The 22,336-nt window shown below is 37.0% G+C and overlaps 1 protein-coding gene across 3 annotated transcripts in view; it reads left to right on the top strand.

The window, feature by feature from the left end:
• Positions 1-21,907, top strand: part of LANCL1 (LanC like glutathione S-transferase 1) — a 36,578-nt gene extending 14,671 nt beyond the window's left edge. For all 3 annotated transcript variants that reach the window (XM_053597157.1, XM_053597159.1, XM_053597156.1), the window contains 7 exons: positions 8,903-9,110; positions 15,181-15,316; positions 15,843-15,989; positions 18,268-18,450; positions 20,417-20,593; positions 21,054-21,126; positions 21,733-21,907. In XM_053597157.1, coding sequence (XP_053453132.1) covers positions 8,903-9,110; positions 15,181-15,316; positions 15,843-15,989; positions 18,268-18,450; positions 20,417-20,593; positions 21,054-21,126; positions 21,733-21,809 — 1,001 coding nt within the window. In that variant the 3' untranslated portion in view covers positions 21,810-21,907. The remainder of the gene's footprint in view (positions 1-8,902; positions 9,111-15,180; positions 15,317-15,842; positions 15,990-18,267; positions 18,451-20,416; positions 20,594-21,053; positions 21,127-21,732) is intronic.
• Positions 21,908-22,336: the final 429 nt, after the last annotated feature.

The following is a 22,336-nucleotide window of genomic DNA, read 5'->3' as shown; positions in this document are numbered from 1 at the left end:
TCAGCATTTTAAGAGATGCCTAGGATGAAGTGTGAGACAGCACTAAACTTCCTGAACTTCTTATATGAAATGACATCTATTCCTAGTTTTCAGAGAAGTACTATCCTTAGAATGTTTTACAGTGATGGGAATGTTACTACTTTGTTATCCGTTGCTATCCGTTGCAGCAACCTCTACCCAAATGTGGCTACTGAGCCCTCAAAATGTGTCTAGTGTGAATAAGAAACTGAATTTTAGATTTCATTGACTGTCAGGTATCGCTGTGAGAGAGAGTTATGTGTTCTGGTCCTTTGCCCTTGCTTGGAAGAATCACAAGCCAGGCCAATGCAATGGAGTAAGCACAGACAAAGAAGTCCAGGTGAGCAGCCTCTATTGTAGAAAAGCGGAGGCTTGACAAAGCAAAAGTACGTTCCCAAGAGAAAGGAATGGTTCTCCATGAGTGGAGAAGACTCTGGTTTAGATAAGGGTTTGGTGTTTTATTCTTTCTAATGATACATTAAGCTGGGGGTGGAATATTCATGATTTTTCTGGGACAGGGATGAAGAGTCCTCAGAATTGGGGGTCCTTCTCTTTTTCTTTTTTTTTTTCTTTTTCTATTTTATATGGCAACTTCTGAGGATTGCTGTGGTGTTTTTAAACTACCATAGCATGGGTGGGTGTGAGTATTGCTGTGTTAAATCAGTAGTGGGCTCCCAGCTCTGGAGCGTGCTCCTGGTTGGGGAAAGTTCTGCTGTTATGGTTTTGACTCTAGTCCAGTTATTTTCAACTCAGTGTGCCGTTAGAGGATCCTAGGTGTGCCATGAAAATTTTTAAAGACCACGAATTAAATTATTTTTGAAAGACATTCAAAGCATAGTAAGTATATTCTTTTTTTACTCTTTTTTTGATCAACATAATTCAAGTGTATTACAGAAGTTTATAGATTCAAGTGTACCCTGAGATACAGATGGTTGACAAACACTATTCTAGATGTTTGCTGGGCTCCTCATACTTGTTACCAACCTGCACCTGTCCTTAACATGCTCTCCTGAGAGATAAGCAGGTCTGAATTCTTTCAGGAGAAAAGGTGCAAATGGTCTGTCTTGTAACTACTTCCTGCTGGAAAGGGGTGCTGTCCTTACCTGTGGGCCTCCTTGTTTCTCACCTCAACTATCCCTACAAGTTTTATTCCCAAAATTTGAAAGTGGAGGCATGGAGGCCCAAAGTATCCATAGGAAGAATCTCCGTATCCCCAGCAGACAAGGCTGGAACCTTCAGGCCATCATTAGCTTTAAATGTAATTGTTGTAACCTGGAAGAGATGTACTTGACCCAGAGGTTACAAAGACAGAGTGAAAACATGAGAAGAAGGATTATTGTAACTAAAGGTCCAAGAAAAGGAAGCAACTGTGAGTTGGAAGAAAGGTAGCCCTTCATCTGTCTGGTCACCAAAAGAATAAACAAACAAGGACCAAGTAAGAGAAGTAATGGGATTGGTCCCAGGAGTGGCAATAACCAGGTCATGATTGGTAATATAGAAGAGAAGAAGTTGTCAGGTTCTCAGTTTCTGCTAAATCTGGGGCTGAGGCTATAGCCACAGTTCCTTTCCCTGACTCCTTTCTCTTTCTTAGTGTCGCCCCCCTCGATATAGGACTTACAGTGTTGAGGGTGTTCTCTCAAGTACCTGCACATGAGGGACCTCTGACCATTTCTCTTGTTTTCTGTAAAAGAAGTCGAACTGCAGAATAGTTTTGTAGTTAAGACCTTGAAATACAGGCCAGGTTTCCTCACCTGGTGCTGATATTGAGGCCAGCTATATTACAAAAGAAAAGTAATTTAAGTTTTCAGAGGCTGTCAATCTGAAGGTCTTCCTTTTTCTTTAAATGTGGTATCTCGGGGACAATTTAGAGGGTGTCTAAGCTTCTTGCCCCATGGTATTCTTTGGTGAGAAAAAGGAAAAGGTGAATACTCCACATTTTAGGTGTCCCCAAGTACAGGGCATTTGATAGCAACTCCAGACAGGCATCCCTGCCCGGTCAGTGAGGAGTTTCCCACGGGTGATGTCACACCCAGCCCTGTGCTCTCCTCCAAGGCTATGCTCTGTGCTCTTGGAGATGTACCTTGGAATTATTTTTCCCAAGAGATATCACACTGGGCCCATCCCTCACAGTGGTTGGAAGAGTGGCACCTATGGTGCCATCTCCATGACCATAGTTTGTGTCAGGGATGTGCAATGCCCCAGAGACTGGCTGTTGAAGAACAGCCCCTGTGGTGCTGTCTCCAGAACCATTCTAATTCTGCTCCTTCCCTTCCTTGCTAATCAGCCTCAGGTATGTGGACAGACAGCCTTCCTTTTAGCCTCCCATAAGCCTCTTGCCCTAATTACCCAGTTAGCTTGGGCCTATATAGCTGTCCATAAAGAGAGTTCAGCCAATTGGCAAAAGGAGAGAGGTCGACATGGGTATATGAGCCATCCCTGAAGAGCAAAAATAAAATCCCTCAAAATGGCTCTTTGTTTCCGGTGGTATGGGACAAATAGAGCCATCCTCTAAAGTTGGTGTTGTTACAATTTAAAAGATGGTGAAAGGGGGCCCCTGAAGCCCAAAAAGTGGAGAGGCCTTTAGGGACAATAAATTGTTTGCAGCAGTCAGGAGGCACAAGAGGCATCTCCCCAGAGACACCACCAGAGGGAGACATAAGCTTGTCTTTCAAGATCCACAAGGTGAGAAGAGCAAAGCAGAAATGAAGAGTGAGCTAGGAAGCCACCATTCCTCAGTAATGAGTCCCACTGGCCCAGGACTCCCACAAGCCTGCCCTTACAGAGTACGTGACCTCTCCTTACCTTTAAATTATATTTTATAAAGCCCCTGTCTAATCCATATGCCCCCTATTCCAGGGTGAAGAGCTGATTGTCGGCAACTTCCAGTCCCCAAGCACGTCCCACCTCTTCTTCAACCTTTGACTGAACTATTTTCCACAGAGAACAAGTGGCCCATTCACCAATGGCAGGGGGGACCCGGGACACCCCACTCCTTCTGAGGGTCTCCAAATATTTCCTTAAGGCAGAGAGTTTCTTTTTTTAATCATAACCAATTTGATTACTTATAAAATTTATTTCTAAATTCCCTATTTTGACTCCACTTATAAATAACCTTTGAATTAAAAATATTCTTAGGTCTTTAAGTTGAATCTTAACAGGCTGAGCATTGGTAGCTCATCCTGGGACTTCCCCAGCCCATACCATAGGGCCTACTTGAAAAAACTAAGGACCTGGGTGGTGCCTGAGGCTCAAGGAGTAGGGAACCGCCCCATATACCAGAGGTGGTGGGTTCAAAACTGGCCCTGGCCAAAAACTGCAAAAAAAAAAAAAGAAAGAAAGAAAAAGAAAAAACTAAGGACTTAATTGATGTTGTAACATTCTTTCCCCAAGGACCAAAATAGAGAAAGAGGTTTGGTCACTTAGGCCTTTTCTCTTGTCTTACTAGTTATTCTGTACCCTGTTTTTCCTTTCTTCCTAAAAACATAAAGTTAGGACTTCGGGCCTAGGTAAAGGACAGAAGAAGGTTGTGTGTAGAGTCCCAGTTAAGTCTTTTTTTTTTTTTTAACGTATGCATATTTTATCAGGTTTCCATTTTTTGCCTTCACAAAATTAAAAAGGCTTAAAATTTAATAACAATGTTTAAGATAATGACTAGAAACAAAAACCTCCTAAAGAACAAACGAACATAAATACATTCAGAAAAGAAATCAGATGATTGCTGCATCGAAATATTAAGAATAATAATAATAATGCAAAGAAAGTAACATTCACATTGTCAAGTAAGAGTATGTCTGTTATAGAATGCTTTGACTCTGAGATTCAGTATGGAGTCATCAGTTAACTTCTTTTTCTTATTTTTATTTTAAGTCTCAAAAAATAAATAACTAATATTTATAAATAAAAGTAAAAGATAATTTCAAAAAACAGATCATGCCAAATCTTATGGACAGTAGAAAAAGAAGAAATGCTTCAAAATCATTCTACTTGATCTGGGTACACCTGATATTAAAATTAGAGAAAATATATTATTATAAAGGGGAAATTACAAACATATTTCACTTATAAATGAGGATGCAATATCCTAAACAACATATTAACAAGTTGAATTAAAAATTAGTGTTTTAAGTAATGCACTTTGGTCAAAATTAAATCCAGTTTATGTGAGAATTAGTCACTATTTTCTTTTCTTGTTTTTTACTTTTTTCTTCTTCCTTTCCTTTTCCTCACCCCCTCCCTCCTTCTCTATCTGGTCTCCCCTTCCCCCGTGCCCCACCGTGTCATTATTGTCATTAATTGTCCTCATATAAAAATTGAATACATAGGATTCATACTTCTCCATTCCTGTGATGCTTCACTAAGAATGTGTTCCACCTCCATCCAGCTTAGTACAAAAGCTGCAAAATCTCCATTTTTTATGGCTGAATAATATTCCATGGTATACATATACCACGGCTTACCAATCTATTCCTGGGTTGAAGGACATTTAGGTTGTTTCCACATTTTAGCGATTGTAAATTGGGCTATGATAAACAGCCTAGTTCAAGTGTCTTTATAATAAAAGGTTTTTTTTCCTTCTGGATAGATGCCCAGTAATGGGATTTCAGGATCAAATGGGAGGTCTAGCTTGAGTTCTTTGAGGTTTCTCCATACTTCCTTCCAAAAAGGTTGTACTAGTTTGCAGTCCCACCAGCAGTGTAAAATTGTTCCCTTCTCTCCACATCCGTGCCAGCATCTACAGTTTTGAGATTTTGTGAAATAGGCCATTCTCGCTGGGGTTAGGTAATATCTCAGGGTGGTTTTAATTTGCATTTCTCTAATAATTAGGGATGGTGAACATCTTTTTATATGGGTGCTAGCCATCCGTCTATTGTCTTTAGAGAAGATTCTATTCATCTCTCTTCCCCATTGATGTATGGGATTTTTGGTCTTTTTCTTGTGGATTAATTGAAGTTCTGTATAGATCCTAGTTACTAAGCTTTTGTCTGATTCAACATATGCAAATGGGTAGGGTGGTCTATTTACTTTGGTTATTGTCTCCTTGACTGTGTAGAAACTTTACAGTGTAATTAAATCCCATTTGTTTATTATTGCTGCTGTTGCTATTCCCATGGCAGCCTTCCTCATAATGTCTTTTCCCAAAACCGAGGTCTTCCAGTGTTTTTTCCATTCTTTCTTTGAGGATTTTTATTGTTTCATGCCTTAAATTTAAGTCCTTTATCCATCTTGAATCAATTTTTGTGCGTGGAGAAAGGTGCGGGTCCAGTTTCACTCGTTTACATGTGGATATCCAGTTCTCCCAGCACCATTTATTGAATAAGAAATCTTTCCCCCAGTGGATGCTCTTGTTCGGTTTATCAAAGATTAGGTGGCTGTAAGTTGTTGGTTTCATTTCCTAGTTTTCTATTCGATTCCAAGTGTCTATGTCTCTATTTTTGTGCCAGTACCATGCTCTCTTGACCACTATGGCTTTGTAGTACAGCCTATAATCTGGTATGGTGACACCCCCGGCTTTGTTTTTGTTACTAAGAACTCCCTTAATGGGGTTTTTTCTGGTTCCATACAAAATGCAAAATCATTTTTTCCAAGACTTGAAAGTAGGATGTTGGTATTTTAACAGGGATGTCATTGAATCGGTAAATTGCTCTGAGAAGTATAGACATTTTAACAATGTTGATTCTTCCCAGCCATGAGCACAGTATGTTCTTCCATTTGTTAATGTCCTCTGCTATTTCCTTTCTTAGGTCCCAGTTAAGTCGTCTTCCAGCAGTCTGAGAAGGAAGCCTGCAGTGTTAAAGGTGTATTAACTTAACCATTAAGTCTTTTCACAGCCTAAGGTAATTGGGAAACACATAAAGGAATCAGCAAAGACCTGATCTCCTAGCAAGCAGAGAAATGGTAAAATACACAAGGGAGTTCTATTTTACCTTCCTCTCTGCGGTGGGGATAGGAGACAGAAACAGATTGTATTTGTTCCCATTTTTTTTTTTTACTTCAAAATAAGGTATGTGCAGTATGCATAGGAATTTGTTCATAGTTTTTTTTTTGTTTTTTTTGTTTTTTTAACTATAGTCTGGCTGAACTGGCCCCCTGTTTAAAAAGTTTGAAGACCCCTGCAGAAGACCTTTAAAAAAGAGCAAAGGGAGTGCTCTGGTGTTAAGTAATAAAATCAGCCTGTGATAGAGTTTCCCAAGGCTCAGCCATCTCAGTGGACAGAGTTGAGCTTGTCCCAAAGCCCAGGGTCTGTAGACTGAAGTGGTCCTAGAGGGTCCATGGGTATGGGGGATGCTAACTCACGGGGATTCCAGATTCAGTACCCCTCCTCACTGCTGTGTCCACTGTTTTAGACACTCCCTTTCAAACCTTACACTGCAATTAGGGTGAACTTAAAAAGAAATCTTATGTTCTTTCTGTGCTTAAGATGGTGCTTTTCAAATGAAATCCCAAATCCTTAACTGCCTTCCGCAATCCTATATGATCTAACTCCTAGCTGCCTTTCTAGCTTTGAAAGGAGCTGTATTCTTTTTATTTTTTTTCATATGCTTAATAACAAATTTTTTTCATGCTAAATAACAACTTTTTTTTTTTGGAAAGAAGCTGTATTCTGTAGAATCAGGCTTACCAGCATGTGGCAACACACCCAAAATCACAGGGGCTTTAACACAACAGAGTTTATTTTCTCGTTTAGCCAGACGATTCAGTGACTGGTGTGCCAGCTGCAGTCATTGGGGTCTAGACTGCTTTGATCTTGATGCTTTACCATCCTTTATCACAGAGCTTTCAACTCATGGTCTAAGACGGCTGCTTCTGCTACACCATTACATATACATTCCAACTGGGAAGAAAGTAAAAAGGAAAGAAATAGTCCCTTCCCTTCAAGAACATTTTCCAAAGTTGCCACCTCTACTCCCCTTACATCCTATTGGCAGACCTTAGTTACATGGCTGTACCCAGCTGTGAAAAAGATTGTTTGGGGCAGCCTGTGCCCAGCTAAAATCCAGGGCATTATTGTTAAGAGAAAAGGGAGATACATTTGGGAAACTGTTTAGAAGTTTCTATTGCAAGAGCTAAATCCTTATCCTCCGGAGTACAATACAGTCAAAATGTCTGAATAGAAAAATCAAGAGGTAGCACATAAGCCTATTATTAGAAATATGGAGGCAAATACTAGAGGAAATAGCTAAATTCCTGTCTCCGGGAGACAGGAATAGAGTGAGGCACAGGTTTGGTGTTTTGCATATTGTCTTGCTGCACTATATGGTTTTTTCCATGAAGAACATACATATTTTAATAAAAATTACATTTGAAAGAGTTTACTGAGAGCAGGCCTGTGAGTATGTATAAGGACTAGTTGAATTTTCCTTACAGAGCCTTTGAATTTGTCTTTATGTCCCACCTTACCAGCTACTTTGATATTTACTTAAAGGTGATGTTATATGCATGGATGTTGTCAAGGAACAGAGGACCATAAGGAGCAGATCCAAGACATTTGTCAACAAGCACTTCCACTATAAATTAGGACACATGTATATAAAATATTGGTGATGTCTTAAAAGTGTCTTTGATTTAGACATTTTGTCTTATTTTCCTGACCTTGGACTTGACTTACAATAAATGTGTACAAGAAAATTTTTCTAACTGGTGGCAGCACTTAATCACCTAAAGTCCTTTCCCTCCATGGGTGTTTTGTGACAGGGATCATAGACATAGTAAACCATGACCTGCAGAAGATTGTTTATCAAAATCTGCAGATGCTGAGGCCCAGATAAGAGGAAGGAGAGAAATGGAACCTGAGTTGTTAAAATTCTAGAAACTAGAAAGATAATCCTCAGCTGATCAAAAAGAAAAAATCATTTTCTTCATCCAGATGTAATATTGTGAGACTTGGAAAAAATGATTTGAACCTGTTTCCCATGAGAAGTACATCAAACCTGACAAATACAAGCTTTAATAGGTTTTGTTTGTTAAATATTTAGGCCAAGAAGAATTGTTGCAAATGAGAGACAAAGGTCTGAAAAGGAAAACAGTCATTCAGCTTGTATTTAATCATTTTTTATTTTCTCAGTTCTCGGTCATGTCATTATCTGGCTTTGGTGCTTACATAACTTAATTAGAGAGTTCAGGCAGCAGTGGGAATAGGTGAGCAGAATGAAAGGGTAACAGTTTAAATGGATTGCCTGCAGATGCGTGATATGGATGGAGATGAAGTCTATTAAGGACCTAATTGTAGAAGAAGCTTTTGACATTGATCATTTGTGAAAAGGAGAATTTTTTTTCTTATCCACATACTTGTTTATACCCTTGTCTACAAACCTTAAGCATTGGTACATCTGATTATCAGCTTGTGGAATTACCAACATTGAGCTACTTTGAAAGGGCAGACAAGGTTATTAACTTTGGCAGGAAATGAAAATTTGGCCTTAATATACATGTGAAATTGAATTGTCTGTTGCACAAAGCTTTGAAGATTACCCATGCAAGATGAGAAAACTGTCTAAATTTAAAATTATTCTCAGAACAGTGGAAAGTAATTTTGCAGACTGCATTTTTACTGCATTCAAATCCATGAAGAGATTGGCTCTATTAATTTAGATTTAAACACAGGCTCTGTATCTTCTAAAAATGGTAAATGAGATGGAAAATGCACTTTAAGGGGGAAAATGGGTTTGTAGAAATGCTGCAGGCAGGCAGGCTTCCTACTCCATATTTTTGTGTCTGCCCTGAAGCCATTTGGCTTCAGAGGAAAGGCTCTATCTACTGTGACAGGCATTTGAAATAAGGACATGCAGGCAACGTCTCAATATATATATAGTGTGTTTTAAGGGTAGGATATGAAACAAATTAAGTAAGGCCCAAGGCAAATTTTTTTTTCCTTTTTGCTTTTCAGGTATTGCTGTGCTTTACTTACACCTCTATGATGTATTTGGGGAACCTGTCTACCTACAGATGGCACATGGCTATGTAAAGCAAAGTCTGAACTGTTTGAGCAAGCGTTCCATCACCTTCCTTTGCGGGGATGCAGGCCCCTTGGCTGCGGCCGCTGTACTATATAACAAGATGAACAATGAGAAGCAAGCAGAAGAATGCATCACACGGTAATTGTGTTTCTTTGTGAGGGTTATTGTCTGATATCATCGTGCCATAATTCTGCATGTGTTAGCAAAGAACCTTCTAATGAATTTACTTTTCTCTCAGATAAGTATTACTACTATTATTGAATAATTCTCATTATCATTACTATGTTACAGTTAAGGAATAATCATAATCCCTATTTTATTCTTTTTTTTTATAATCCCTATTTTATTGCAAGATATAAGACACTGTCATGTTCCAGATCAAATACCAATTCAGTAACATAAAGGATATCAAAAACCTAATCATGAGATTACTAATCCAAGTACTATCCAGGATCAAGAAGTCAGAGAACTGCAGTTCACTTCCTGCTAGAGGGCTGGAGAGTTCTCCTAAGGGAGCACAGACTGATTCAAAACTCTGTTTCCCAGGGGCAGTGACACATCCAAAATATTCATTTTTAATATAGATCATGGGGGTCTGCTAGAAGCTTGTAAATTATGAAGAATTACTAAACTTTGTACTAATAAACCACAATTATTGGCTTTACCAAAGTTTATTTAGCACTCAGGATTCTAATAAATCTGGCTGCCACCCAATTTTGCACAAAGTGCTATTAGGTTCCCACTGAGCATGTTAACGCTAACACCCAAAGTTCCAACTCCAGCAACATTTTAACCAGTGGTCGTCTCTGAGTTGACCATGATTTTTGATTCCCACTTTTCTTTCTTAGAAATTACTGTTAGAACAGCATTGTCATCACCATTTTAGTTTGTCAAAGATCTGTTGGTTAATTTTATACTGTGTGGTGATATACATTACATAAGAGATTTTTTCGACTTTTTAAGATTAGATTATGTTGTATTTAAAGAAGGATTTATACCTTCTTCATTTCATACACAGTTCATTTCATGAACTTTATGTCCACCCTGTATATGAAAACTCTCTGTCCTCACCTGGTTTTTTCTCATACAATGATATATTTTCTTATTCTTTTTCCACTGGAAATGTCAACTAAAAGAGGGGACCAAAGAATCTTTTGCTCTACCTGTAATGATTTGTGAATCACTAGATGAGATCACTTACTGAATTGACATAAACTTCAGAGCACCATTTTTGTACATGCCCATACCTTTACTACATCTAAGGCTAAAGTTATGTAAGTGTTACTGAAAAACAAATACCATAGGACTTAGTGATCTAGAGGAAAAACTGAACATTCCCACTCCAGGGCTGAAAAATACTTAATACAAAAACCTGTCAACAAGCTTGATCAAAATGGCAAATGAAACAAAACAGTGACTTCCTACAAAGTTTAAAGTCTGTTCCTTCTATAGTATTAGACTTGCATAAGACCAGCCAATAGAAAAACTATTTCCATACTCACCTATACTATGTGAAACACAGAAACTACCTTTTTTCCATAGCCAATTTAAAGTCATTAGTCATAAATCTGCTTTACATGTCCGTAAGATACTTTTACTCAATGAATCACTCTTAAGTACCATCAAATTAAATTGTCACGGTCCCAGTATTTTACATATAGTGCCAGCCTTTTCCAAAATAAAAACAGGCAAATATTAATAGCTTACTGCATGAGGAATGTTAATAGGTGTTTGATAAAAACAAAGTTTATGTATTCAAACAGAGTCAGGGTTGTGTTCAAGCACTAATTAATATTAAGTACACATCTTTACTGGCCACTCAGTCTTCAGTAGCTTATATACCTGGGGAAACACAGTAACTCTAGGGATGAGCAGTTGCCAAACTTCTTCCATAGACAAGCCTTTTTCTTGATGGCATCTTAACTGCCTATTCTAAAAAATGCTTCGGGAAATGCTACCACGTATTAATATTGGCATATTAAAATTAAAGCAGAGTAAGCTAAGACTTCAGTCTTTTTTGATATTTTTGTAATAAAGGTATTTTTGTTATTTATATATTTTTAAACTTTATGAGATTTCAGTAGTAATTTCTAGTCAGTAGGCTTGTTAAGGTTAAAAATACAGACTGTGGATATAGTAAGAAGATATGCTATTTGTGGCTGCAGCTTTGATTTTTCAAATTTTTTTACTTTTATGGCAAAACTGATTTTTTAATAAGGATTAGGAATGCAGTATTATCTTGTTTCTGTTAAAGATGATTTGTTAGCTTTGTGATACTGCTATATCAACCTCAGTGTTCTCTTGGTCTTCTTTGACATGACGTGCTGTTAAGCAGACAGAATTTAAAAATACTGTCCAGCTGTTAACAAATTCCACTTTAAACAGAAACACAGTGCACCATTGTCAAAAGCTGATAACAGACTGGAGTGCTCGACCCCCATAAACTCTGACTAGCCTCATGTCGTGGTGGTAGCAGCCAGAAGGGAGAAGTTAGGACTAAATCATGAACATAGCACCCATCAATTTAGCCCCTGTGGCTTACTAATGTTCTAATTGTCCTGGTCAGCCTGGGAGGATGATTTCATTAAAACTTATTCTTTGGGATTTTAAATATGGTCATTAAAAGTAAAATAAAAACATAATATATATTTTTTCTTTTTTTTTTTTTTAAAGACAAACATTCCCCAAAAGGAATGTGTGTGTGTTCATGCTCAAATTGTCCTACAAATGGCCTAGCAAGTGGAGCATAGGATAGCACATGATACCAGTTGTTTTCTGCTGCCTGATATATATCATGTCTGCTTTTGTACACACACCCAGCTGCTTCTACATAGAGATATTGGTGCCACAACACAAAATAGAATGCATTGCCTGTTAGATGGCTAACCTGACATGTATGGTGCTTTGGGGCCAGTGCTTAGAATGATGAATGACAAGAATTTAGTTTTCTGACCAATAAATGTATAACCCCTCTTCTTTGTAGTGTGATGAGTCACTAAAAGACTTTGTTGTTTTTTTTTTTTAAGAGTTACAAACCTTTTGACAATACAAGGAAAAAAAACTCTCCCCAATAACACCCTAGGGAAATACTGCTAGGAATAGAACAGAACTATCTTGTCTTACGTCTTTATTCCTCCTTCTCTGACATTTCAGTGACTTCCCTATCTCTTCTAAAGATGGATTGCTATTATTAAGAATATCAACATATTGAAACAAATAAATGGGGCTGCAATAATGTACTCATGGATTTGAGAATTTCAGAAAACACTTAAAATAACCAATATGAGTGATAGTTGCCTGTATTCACATCTACTCGCATCTACTCAGGTGGCTGAGGTAGGAGGATCACTTGAGGACAGTAATTCAAGTCTAGCCTGGGCAACACAGCAAGACCCCCATCTCTATTAAAAAAATCATAATAACCAGTACGACTATATTCTTTATGTTGAGAACATAGCACGTAAAACGTGTGATTGAAAGTCCTGTCCTCAGTGATCATCAGATGTACCTAACAAATTTTAGTGATTTGAATTCAAATCCAAAAAATGAAATATTTCCTTTCTTACTCTAAACAGTGTTGTTTTAACTAGATACTCTGAGCAATACTTTATTTTCAAGTATTTTAAATTTATTTGCTACCTACTTGGAATGTCCCAAATGCAAAAGAGTTCAGCTACAAAATTACTTTTAGGTAGTATAGATTGTAAAACTGGCAAATAAAGAAATGATGTTTTCTGATGCAATTAGTTCAAACATTTTGTTTCCGTAGGAGACTCATTGGAGTAAATACAATAATTGTTCTTAGCAATACTTTCATAGAGCAGTGTTTGTTTAAAAAAATTCATAGTACTTTCCCCATTTGAATAGTTCGTTCAATTTCATTTGCAAAAGTGCTTTTTTAATCTAAATTTTATACAATTTGACATATTTTTATTATAACTTGATAATAGGTACTTACCAGGACTCTAAGATATTCAATTTACAATAATAGTTGAGTTTGTATCTAATGAACTGATTAGGTTGTATCTAAGGAACAGAACTGAGCTTCCAGTTCTGGCATGAGAAAAAAAAAACAGAATTTTTCTTAGTAAATATTCTTTAGTTCTTTTAAAAATTAAGGGTGTGTATGTGCATACAAACATATATATGGTATTGAAGTAGAAAGCAAAGTAGCCCATAGGTCTGCCACCCGAATAGCCCTGTTGATGTTTTTAAAAGTAAAATAAGTTACTATTAGAAAATGAAAAGAAACCTCTGACCACAGTGACCCCATTCCTAAGATAACCACTGTTCCACTGCCTATATTTGTAGAAGAAAAAAATGCACGAGCCAGCATTTGCTTATTTAACTAATTTGAGGATACCTCAATTTAATGAAAAATTTTCATAATATGAAAAAGTTTTAACTCCTCCTATAACTGCAATTAGCCATGCTTTTCAAACCCTACTTTCTAGTAAGTTTCTTAAAGAATTTTTCCTAACTTTTTCTCAGTCTTTCATAACTATCAACCACTTTCAATGACTAAAATCATTTCATCCTGCCCTCTTCCTTTTAAATGTTAAGTATTCCCTTCCCCTCACCACAAGCCTGTGGATGTAGTGGGGAAGGGGATGAGAGAAGAGGATTATTTTCTCTTTCATATGTATCCTTTCTATAGAGCTAGGACTTTTTTATCCCTAAATCTTTTGGTGTACAGCCTGGTGGTAACAATTGTCAGGTTTTTGTTTGGTTGGTTGGCTGATGGGTTGGTTGGTTTGGTTTAGTTTTAGTAAACATCAGTGGCCTCCAGAGATTAGCAGTAGGGGCTGTATACCCCTCTGCTGTACCTTTACCACTGATTATTTTAAAATGAAAGCACATATGGTTGCCCAATTCTGCCTAATGTGCAAACATTTATTAGGAAGAAGAGACATATCCATACAAATGAATAGTCTCCTACCTTGTTCTTAGAGGTCAGAGAAAGCTACACTGTCCTCAAGCAATACTTAGAGCCTATGCCTCAAGGCCCCATGTGGCCCTCCAGCTCCCCAAGGATAGCCTTCAACCCAATCCAAACTTCACGGGAAACTGAATTCTGTCAAAAGACCAAACTCAAGGGTCCGGAAGGCCACACATGTGCCCAAAGGTTCAAGTTCCCCACCCTTGGCACCTCCAATCCAGCTTTGCCTCTCTCTCTACCAATGAAAAGCCAGTTTCTGTCATTCCTTAATAATAACAAATTCCCTAGGGTAGATTTTGATAGTTACAGTATTTGAAGCACTGAATACCTCTGAATATTGATTCCTGATTAGAGTACTTCAAATCTATCACCTTGGGAGAGGGGAGTTAATTTTTAGTACTTCATCTCTAGTGTATAGACCAAATTTAGAGGATACACAGGCACAGCACACTGTGTATACTTAACTATTTTAAATAGTAAATTTCCATACGGGCACAAACAAGAGAATTTTTAAATTGGAAGGGCCTATTCATTTCATAGATGAAAATTTTAAGAATGGATTGGATAGTGTATCAGAAGCTACCTAATGACATTTGGTAGAACTAATGTCCTCTGTGCTGATATGGAATAGTTGTCAAGTGTATTGTTAAATAGACAGCTGTAGAATAATGTATTTATATTTATGACATACATATTTATGGTTATGGGTACTTAAAATAATTCAAGAAATATACAAAAATTGGTAACAATGATTATTTTGAAGACCTCAAGGCTGGGAGACTGGGGAGATGGTGACCACACCTGTACAGCGGGCGATCAGGCTGCTGTACACTCTTCAAGTAGGCCTGGTGACACATTAAGAAAGAAAGAAACTAAGGAAAGAAATAAGTGCACTGTATGGAAAGAGAGGGCCATTCAAGTGTTGCTTTAGTCCTTGTTCCAGGCTAAATGCTGTAACAGCTAGCAGTTCCTGACTTCTCTGATCCCAAATGCCAAAGTACTAATTGTAGGGCATGTCTCTGTGAGGAACAAGGGAGAAGTTTCAGAGAGCTTCAGCCACATATTTTTATTCTTCCATTCTTTGAATTTCTTATGCATCAATTTCATTGTGAACTAAAGAAAAAAAGTTAAGTTGAAAGCTACTCTTTGAACTGTGTTCCATATTTATTTTTATATAAATTAAATTGTGTGAATGTACACTTTTTAAATGTACCATTTTTAAGTACATAAAAGTACCTGATTATTTGGGGCATGTATGTTTATTTCTAGGCTAATTCACCTTATTAAGATTGATTCCCATGCTCCAAATGAAATGCTCTATGGACGAATGGGCTACATCAATGCTCTTCTTTTTATCAATAAGAACTTTGGAGTGGAAAAGATTCCTCAAAGCCACATCCAGCAGGTACCACATTTATATGCTTTTTAGGGTCCCACTTACTTACTCTTTCCTTAAACTGTTGTTTTTGTCTCTAAATTATGACATGGAAAGTGTATCCTGACCTCTAAAGGTCAGGCACAGTCAGAGAAGCAACAGCTTCACACTGAACACTCCTGGAAACACTTCTGACTCACAATCAGAAGCCCACCCTGCTCTCTTTGAAAGTGGAGTGGAAGAATCTCTTTTCAGATTCTGTATCCTCCCCAGACACAGATACCTCTCTTTGTGCCTAGACGAGTTTATGCTTTCCTTTGCTGAATTCTTATAAGCTGTAGTGCAAAGAGTTCAGCGTCCTCTTCCTCCACCTTTTAGGCAGAGTATAGTTGCATCCACTTACCTGATGCAGAATTAAACCACGACCTTCCCTTGCCAAAAGATAGTGTCTAACTAGCCATATTTCCCAGTATCTCTTAACACAAAGTTCTTTACCTCCATTAGGAAGGTTTTTATTGCAATTATCTTGTTATTTTGGTTGGCTTTCTTCTTATAGATTTGTGAAACAGTTTTAACCTCTGGAGAAAACCTAGCTAGAAAGAGAAATTTCACAGCAAAGACTCCACTGATGTATGAATGGTACCAGGAATATTATGTGGGAGCTGCTCATGGCCTGGCAGGAATTTATTACTACCTGATGCAGGTAAGAGGTGTTAATGGTGAGACTTTATAATGTGCTTTGTGACCCAAGTACTGTTTTGAGTGAGAAGGCAGATGTTCTAGTTTTATTTTATCATTCTGTCAACCACTCTAACACTCTCTTTGTAAATGCTCAAGCTAGACAAAGAAGTGTTGCCAGGATGCATTTTTAAAATATATAAACATAAAAACCCTTAAGTTTTAAGATGACGTTTGATTTGTAGGTAACTATACTTACCTACCTAGTGCCACTTATGCAGACTGTTTTGACCTATAATTCTGTATGAAGTATTCTTCAAGCAGCTTCCTTGAATTAAGAATATTTTTTCACATTAGAAGTCATAACCTGTTGAAAGCAATTCTAGGAATAAGAGCAAAATCAATAAAAAACAAATGAATACACATTACTTAAGGCTTACTTAGGAGAGGAAATCTGAGGACAGTGTTCAGTGGATTGCATGTGTTACTTATCTGAGAAATAGCTGAATATTCAGCAGTTCTTAGGATCTAATACTATTGGGGCACATCAATCAAAGTCAAATAGACTAAAGGCAAACAGAATTTACTGCAGCAAACAAGAAGAGGACTTCTCATGAAATCTAAAAAAAAAAAAAAGAAAAATAATAAAATACTTGTGAATAAGAATTCCTGAAAAAAGAAAATTTTTAATGGCAGCAGAGGTACCCCTCCAGCTTCCCAAAGCACAATGTAGCATAAAGAAAGGTGTTTTATTAATGTGTTCAACATGAGTGCTTGTATATACACCCCACCAGCTGGTTGAGTAGCTGGCTCTAATAAAATAAAATGAAGGTTACACTTGCCCTCTACTTAGAGCTGAACAAGGACAACAAAGCTGAAAAATTTGGGGTTATTATTACTTTGAAATAGAAAGTCACATTTTTTGAATATTAGTGGCAATCAGAGACCAACTGTTGTATTCTGCACTTCTTAATTAGAAGTTTTATAATTAAGGTTTTTAACAAATTGAACTTAAATTTATTTTTCTAGTACATTCCTTCAATGGCTCTCTATTTCCAGAGGTAAATATAGATTCTTAGTTTTCAGGGAAGGAGAGTCTCTTGAAGGTTCAAGGCGAGTAGGAATCTTACCTGTCAGTGACCGGACAGCTTCATTGACCTTTCATTGAAACATAATCAGGAGACATACTCTTTCCCCTTTTGTTAGTTATACTGAGAAATCTGAAAACCCAAGTATTGATTTTTCCATTTGTATGTATTATCTATTTGAAACAATTTAATTTTTAATGCCAAACGTTCATTCTAGTTGGATCCTATGTATCAACATAAAACATTATTTTGGGACCATGTTGGATAATTCCGGAATATTTGAGAATACATTCATTCTACTGTAACACCACTTCAAACTGAACTTGAACACTATTCTATACTATTCTCTGAAATTATTATTCTGTACTGTTTTCTGAAAGTACTAGTGTACTTTCACGATCCTGTGAGAACTACATCATCAACTTCACTTAAATACCCCCACCACAAATTACCCTTGCTTCATACCACTGTCCATCCCTCACTTTCACATGCCTGACCCCCTTGCATGGAAAAACAACTTTGAATTTGTTTAAAGATGTGAACAGTCATTGGATTTAGAACAGAGTTAAAAGGAGAAACTTAAAAAGCTGTACAGTTCATATGCTGTATGTCAGTGTGTCTTATAGATCTGTACCTTGTTACAGCAAAATAATCTTCCATTTAGATGAGTTGCAAATCTTCTACAGAGAGACTTGGTCTAGAACTGTGTCTCCTAGCTTGTCAGTGTTCTCTTAAATACCACCTGCCACTTCTCTACACGTGGTAACAAAAGTCATGCTCACTTTGTCTCATGCATCTCGTGGATTTTAAAAGATGCTTTATGTATTGAAACCTTAGGAAACCTCTTACACCCACATTCTCAAGCATTGATTTGGGCAAATTACTTATGTAGATAATAACAAATATTGAAAAATAATACATACAGAAGGCCCCAAGAGTTAACTGATAGCCCTGTTTTACTTTGTGCCATTATTTAAAATCTAAAATGAAATCACAAAGTATTACTAATAAAAGCATCCCTAATCTGTCGTGGGATTAAAGGTAAAAATTTTAAATAAAAGTATCCAGTAGGTGAGAAAATTGGGTAAAATACAAAGCTTTTAATGACCTTTCAGTTCCTTTTGATCATGCTTTTTTTCTGGTTTAAAAGTCATTCTGAAGCTTAGGAAAGTCTGTTTGCTTCAGCAAAACTTAATTCCTTTTCTCATTTTTTAGCCCAGCCTTCGAGTGAGCCAAGGGAAGTTACATAGTTTGGTCAAGCCCAGTGTAGACTATATCTGCCAGCTGAAATTCCCTTCCGGCAATTATCCTCCATGTGTGGACGATACCCGAGATCTGCTTGTCCACTGGTGTCATGGTGCCCCTGGGGTAATCTACATGCTCACCCAGGCCTATAAGGTACTGCATATATTTTCAATTTTAAATTAATTAAAAAACATTAAAAAAATTATAATTTAAAATCAGTCTTATCGTAATCCTTAAAAGAGCAATAAATAAGTTTCTTTATTAGACCTAAGAATACTTCGCTAAATGGATTATAATCCATTCTGGTAGTCTTTGTGTGCCATACATAGTAGACATTATTTCACAGAGTGAGAGACTATTTCACTGACAGACTAGCCAAGATTATAGTATCAGTTGCAGACACAAGGTAAGTATCCTAGAAGCTCGGTTAAAAATAGGAAGAACTCTCATGCATTGTTGGTTGGAATGTAAAATGGTACAACTGCTATGGAAAACAGTTTGGTAGTTCCTCAAAAAAATTAAACATATAATTATGTTTATTTAGGATCCAGTATGTAATCCAGCAATTCCACTCCTAGGTATACACCCAAAAGAACTGAAACAAGGAGTCAAACATATACAGTACACCAGTGTTCATAGCAGCATATTCTCAATAGCCAAAATGTAAAAGTAAGTGTCCATCAACAAATGAACTGATAAAGAAAATGTGGTCTATGTATACATGCAATGGAATATTATTCCGTCATAAAAAAAAATTCTCATACACACATCAATGTGGATGAGAAAACCTTGAAAACATTACGCTAAGTGAAATAAGCTGGTCACAGAAGGACTAGTACTTATGATTCACTTCTATGCTGTGATGGTTAATATGGGGTATTGAGAATAGGTAAATAGAAAGTAGGAGAGAGGTTAGCAGAGTCATGGGGAAAACTGGAAATGGAGATTTATTGTTTAGTGGGTACAGAGTTTGTTTTCGTATTTATTGTTTGGTGGGTACAGAGTTTCTTTTGGTATGATGAAAAAGTCTTACAAATGGTGATGATGGTTTACAACATTGTGAATGTAATTAGTATTACTGAATTGTATGTTTAAAAATGGTTAAAATACATTGTGCATGTTTTGCTACAATAAAAAATATATAAATATCTTAAGAAGTATGATGTAGCAGAGCCACAATCAAGGGGTGAAAAGGTTTTTAATTTTAAAAAAAAGTAAACTAAGAGATATCCATGGTGCCAGATCAACAAATTAAAAATCTATAGACTGCATAGGCACTGGCATGTCATAACTAAACAAACTTTTGATATAACAAATTCTACATTTCAGAAAGTAGGTATAAAAGAAAAACTGTTAAAACTGCCTTATCCTATATTTTTGGACACCTAGATTTCAGTAAGATATTAAACATACTCAGACTGTTGCTTAAGTCTTTGATCAAGATACGGAAGACAACAAAAGATTGTAAAGATCTAGCTCCATTTTTCTGAAGTTCTGGTGCTTTATAGTCAATCTGCCTATTAATAAATAACAGATCTTTCTCCAGTGTGTAAAGAAACTTTCTAGTAGCAAGGGCATCACAGTTGCCAGAAAATGTAGCATATATTCCTTGGAAAGTTACTGTTGATAACAGCAAGGAATAGGGCACCGTCCCCATATGCTGGAGGTGGCAGGTTCAAACCCAGCCCCGGCCAAAAACTGCAAAAAAATAATAATAATACCTACATACCTAAACCAAACACATTCATAAAACTTAGACTGTACATACAAGATTATACCCAATTATTTAAAACAACACAAAACTACCTAGGCACAGTGGTTTGTGCCTATAATCCCAGCCACTAGTGAGGCTGATCACTCGCACCCAAAAGTTTGAGACCACCCTGGCCTCATCTCTAAAAGATAATAATAATAATAATGAATAAAAGAGCAAAATTAGTGAATTTTAGTAATTTGTCATCATCAATATAATACATCTCTCTGTCACTAAATCCCTAACCCTTTATTGTCAAGCCACCTCTCCACCTGTCCCATCACTCCTGCTTACCTATCAGGAAAGAATGTCATTAGAACTTTCTTTGATATCTCATGTATTAAAATGTATGTCCTTTGACTCTAGGTGTTCAAAGAGGAAAAGTATCTCTGTGATGCCTATCAGTGTGCCGATGTGATCTGGCAATATGGGCTGCTGAAGAAGGGATACGGGCTGTGCCATGGCACTGCCGGGAATGCCTACGCCTTCCTGAACCTCTACAACCTCACCCAGGACATGAAGTACCTATACAGGGCCTGTAAGGTAGGAGCCAAAACTGCCCGGTGGATGGTAGCTCTTCCAGGAGGTTGGAAAAAGGGCTCTAATTCATCTGATTTAATTAGTTTATTACTAAAACCATAGGTCTCTAGATAACAAACACTGTTAAGAAAAATCTTCAAAAGCCTTTCAGTGAAATTAGCATCATTTTAAAGGGACATAATTCTACTTAACAGCATTTATGGGAGAAAAAAAAGAAAGATACAGGATAATTTTGTTCCTTTCTTCTTTAATAACTTTGGAGATAGGTGGCTCAGATAGCTTATTAAATTTCTCTTATGTAACATGGATATTCTCTTTCAGACTATCCCTTTCTCTGCATCAATCCCTTTTTTCTGACTTGAAAGTAGTTTTTGACTTTTCGGAGTAATTGGTAGAGACAAGCTAACTTTGGGGAGTCTATGAAAGAAATCACTATACTAATTTAGCTTGGCCTCGTTTCCAGTTTGCTGAATGGTGCTTAGAGTACGGAGAGCACGGGTGCAGAACACCGGACACCCCCTTCTCCCTCTTTGAAGGTATTTTTCACATTTTACGCATTTGCCTTCTAAGGTCAGCATCTACTTCTCTGCTTGGTCATTAATATGTTTGAATTTGCATTTCATCAAAGAATCAACTTTATAGTTACTGTTTAAGCTACTTACTTCCTAACATGAGAAGTCAGTATTACCAACCATTTAGTACACATACCACCACAGACCTAATACTAGTAGTCGTAATCATGAATCCCAATTATGAGGCAAGGTGTTTTGAAGATGAGATCAATCATTTCAGGAATAACATTCAGGCTTTACTACCCCCATGTAACAGATGAAGAAACTGAGGCTTAGGCAAGTTCTGTGGCCCACAGTGTCATGGTGAAGGAGCTCACATATGGTCAAGGGCAGGGCTGTCGCTTGAACGTGTCTGGGTTATTCTCTCTCCCATCTTGTACCTAAACATAAAGGCTGAACACCCAGTGATCTCTTCTACTGGTGAACTGCAGTGTAAATGTGGAGAAATATAGACAGATTCCCCTTATTTTAAATTACCATTGATATTGTAATGTATAGTAAAAAAAACTGACCCATTCTATAAAATAGAGTCTTTGGTATACTAACTTTTGCTTCTTTCTCTTTCTTCAGGAATGGCTGGAACAATATATTTCCTGGCTGACCTGCTAGTCCCCACGAAAGCCAAATTCCCTGCGTTTGAACTGTAAGAGGAAAGCGTGCCCCACAACTCTGCATGACCCTTTCTGTACACGCAAACCGGGCTAACTGCTTTTGTTGCTATTCAAGGAAACACAGAGACAAAATGCAAACTTGACTTAGATTTTTTTTTCCAAATTTATCTTTAGTTCATTTCCTTTTCTGATCATTTACTTCTACTTCCTAGATGATAGACAATAGCATTTTGAGGCCATATATGTATATTTCAGAACTTAGAAGAAATCTTATTTAAGATTTCTGAATTTATGATTTTAAGTTTATGAATATAACTGTTACTATTCTAAAAATCTTCAAAAGAAACTAACTATAAAAGGAGATAAATATGTGACTGTTGTTAGAAATTGCCCTCTACCTCTTCTTTTTAATATTTTTCCTTTAACAGGAGGGTAGGTAGTTTTATGAATTTTCTCTTAGGTGGTTGATTATGAAAAGGGACAAAAATATACCTTTGTTGCTTCCATGGGAAAAATTCCATATAATATAATATAAATTAAAAACTGGACTGGAGACCTAAATA

The sequence above is a fragment of the Nycticebus coucang genome, chromosome 7, assembly GCF_027406575.1.
Source record: "Nycticebus coucang isolate mNycCou1 chromosome 7, mNycCou1.pri, whole genome shotgun sequence".
In the NCBI taxonomy this organism is placed as follows: Eukaryota; Metazoa; Chordata; class Mammalia; order Primates; family Lorisidae; genus Nycticebus; species Nycticebus coucang.
Note: the sequence above shows the minus strand (reverse complement) of the source record. Positions and strands in the feature narration are given on the sequence as shown.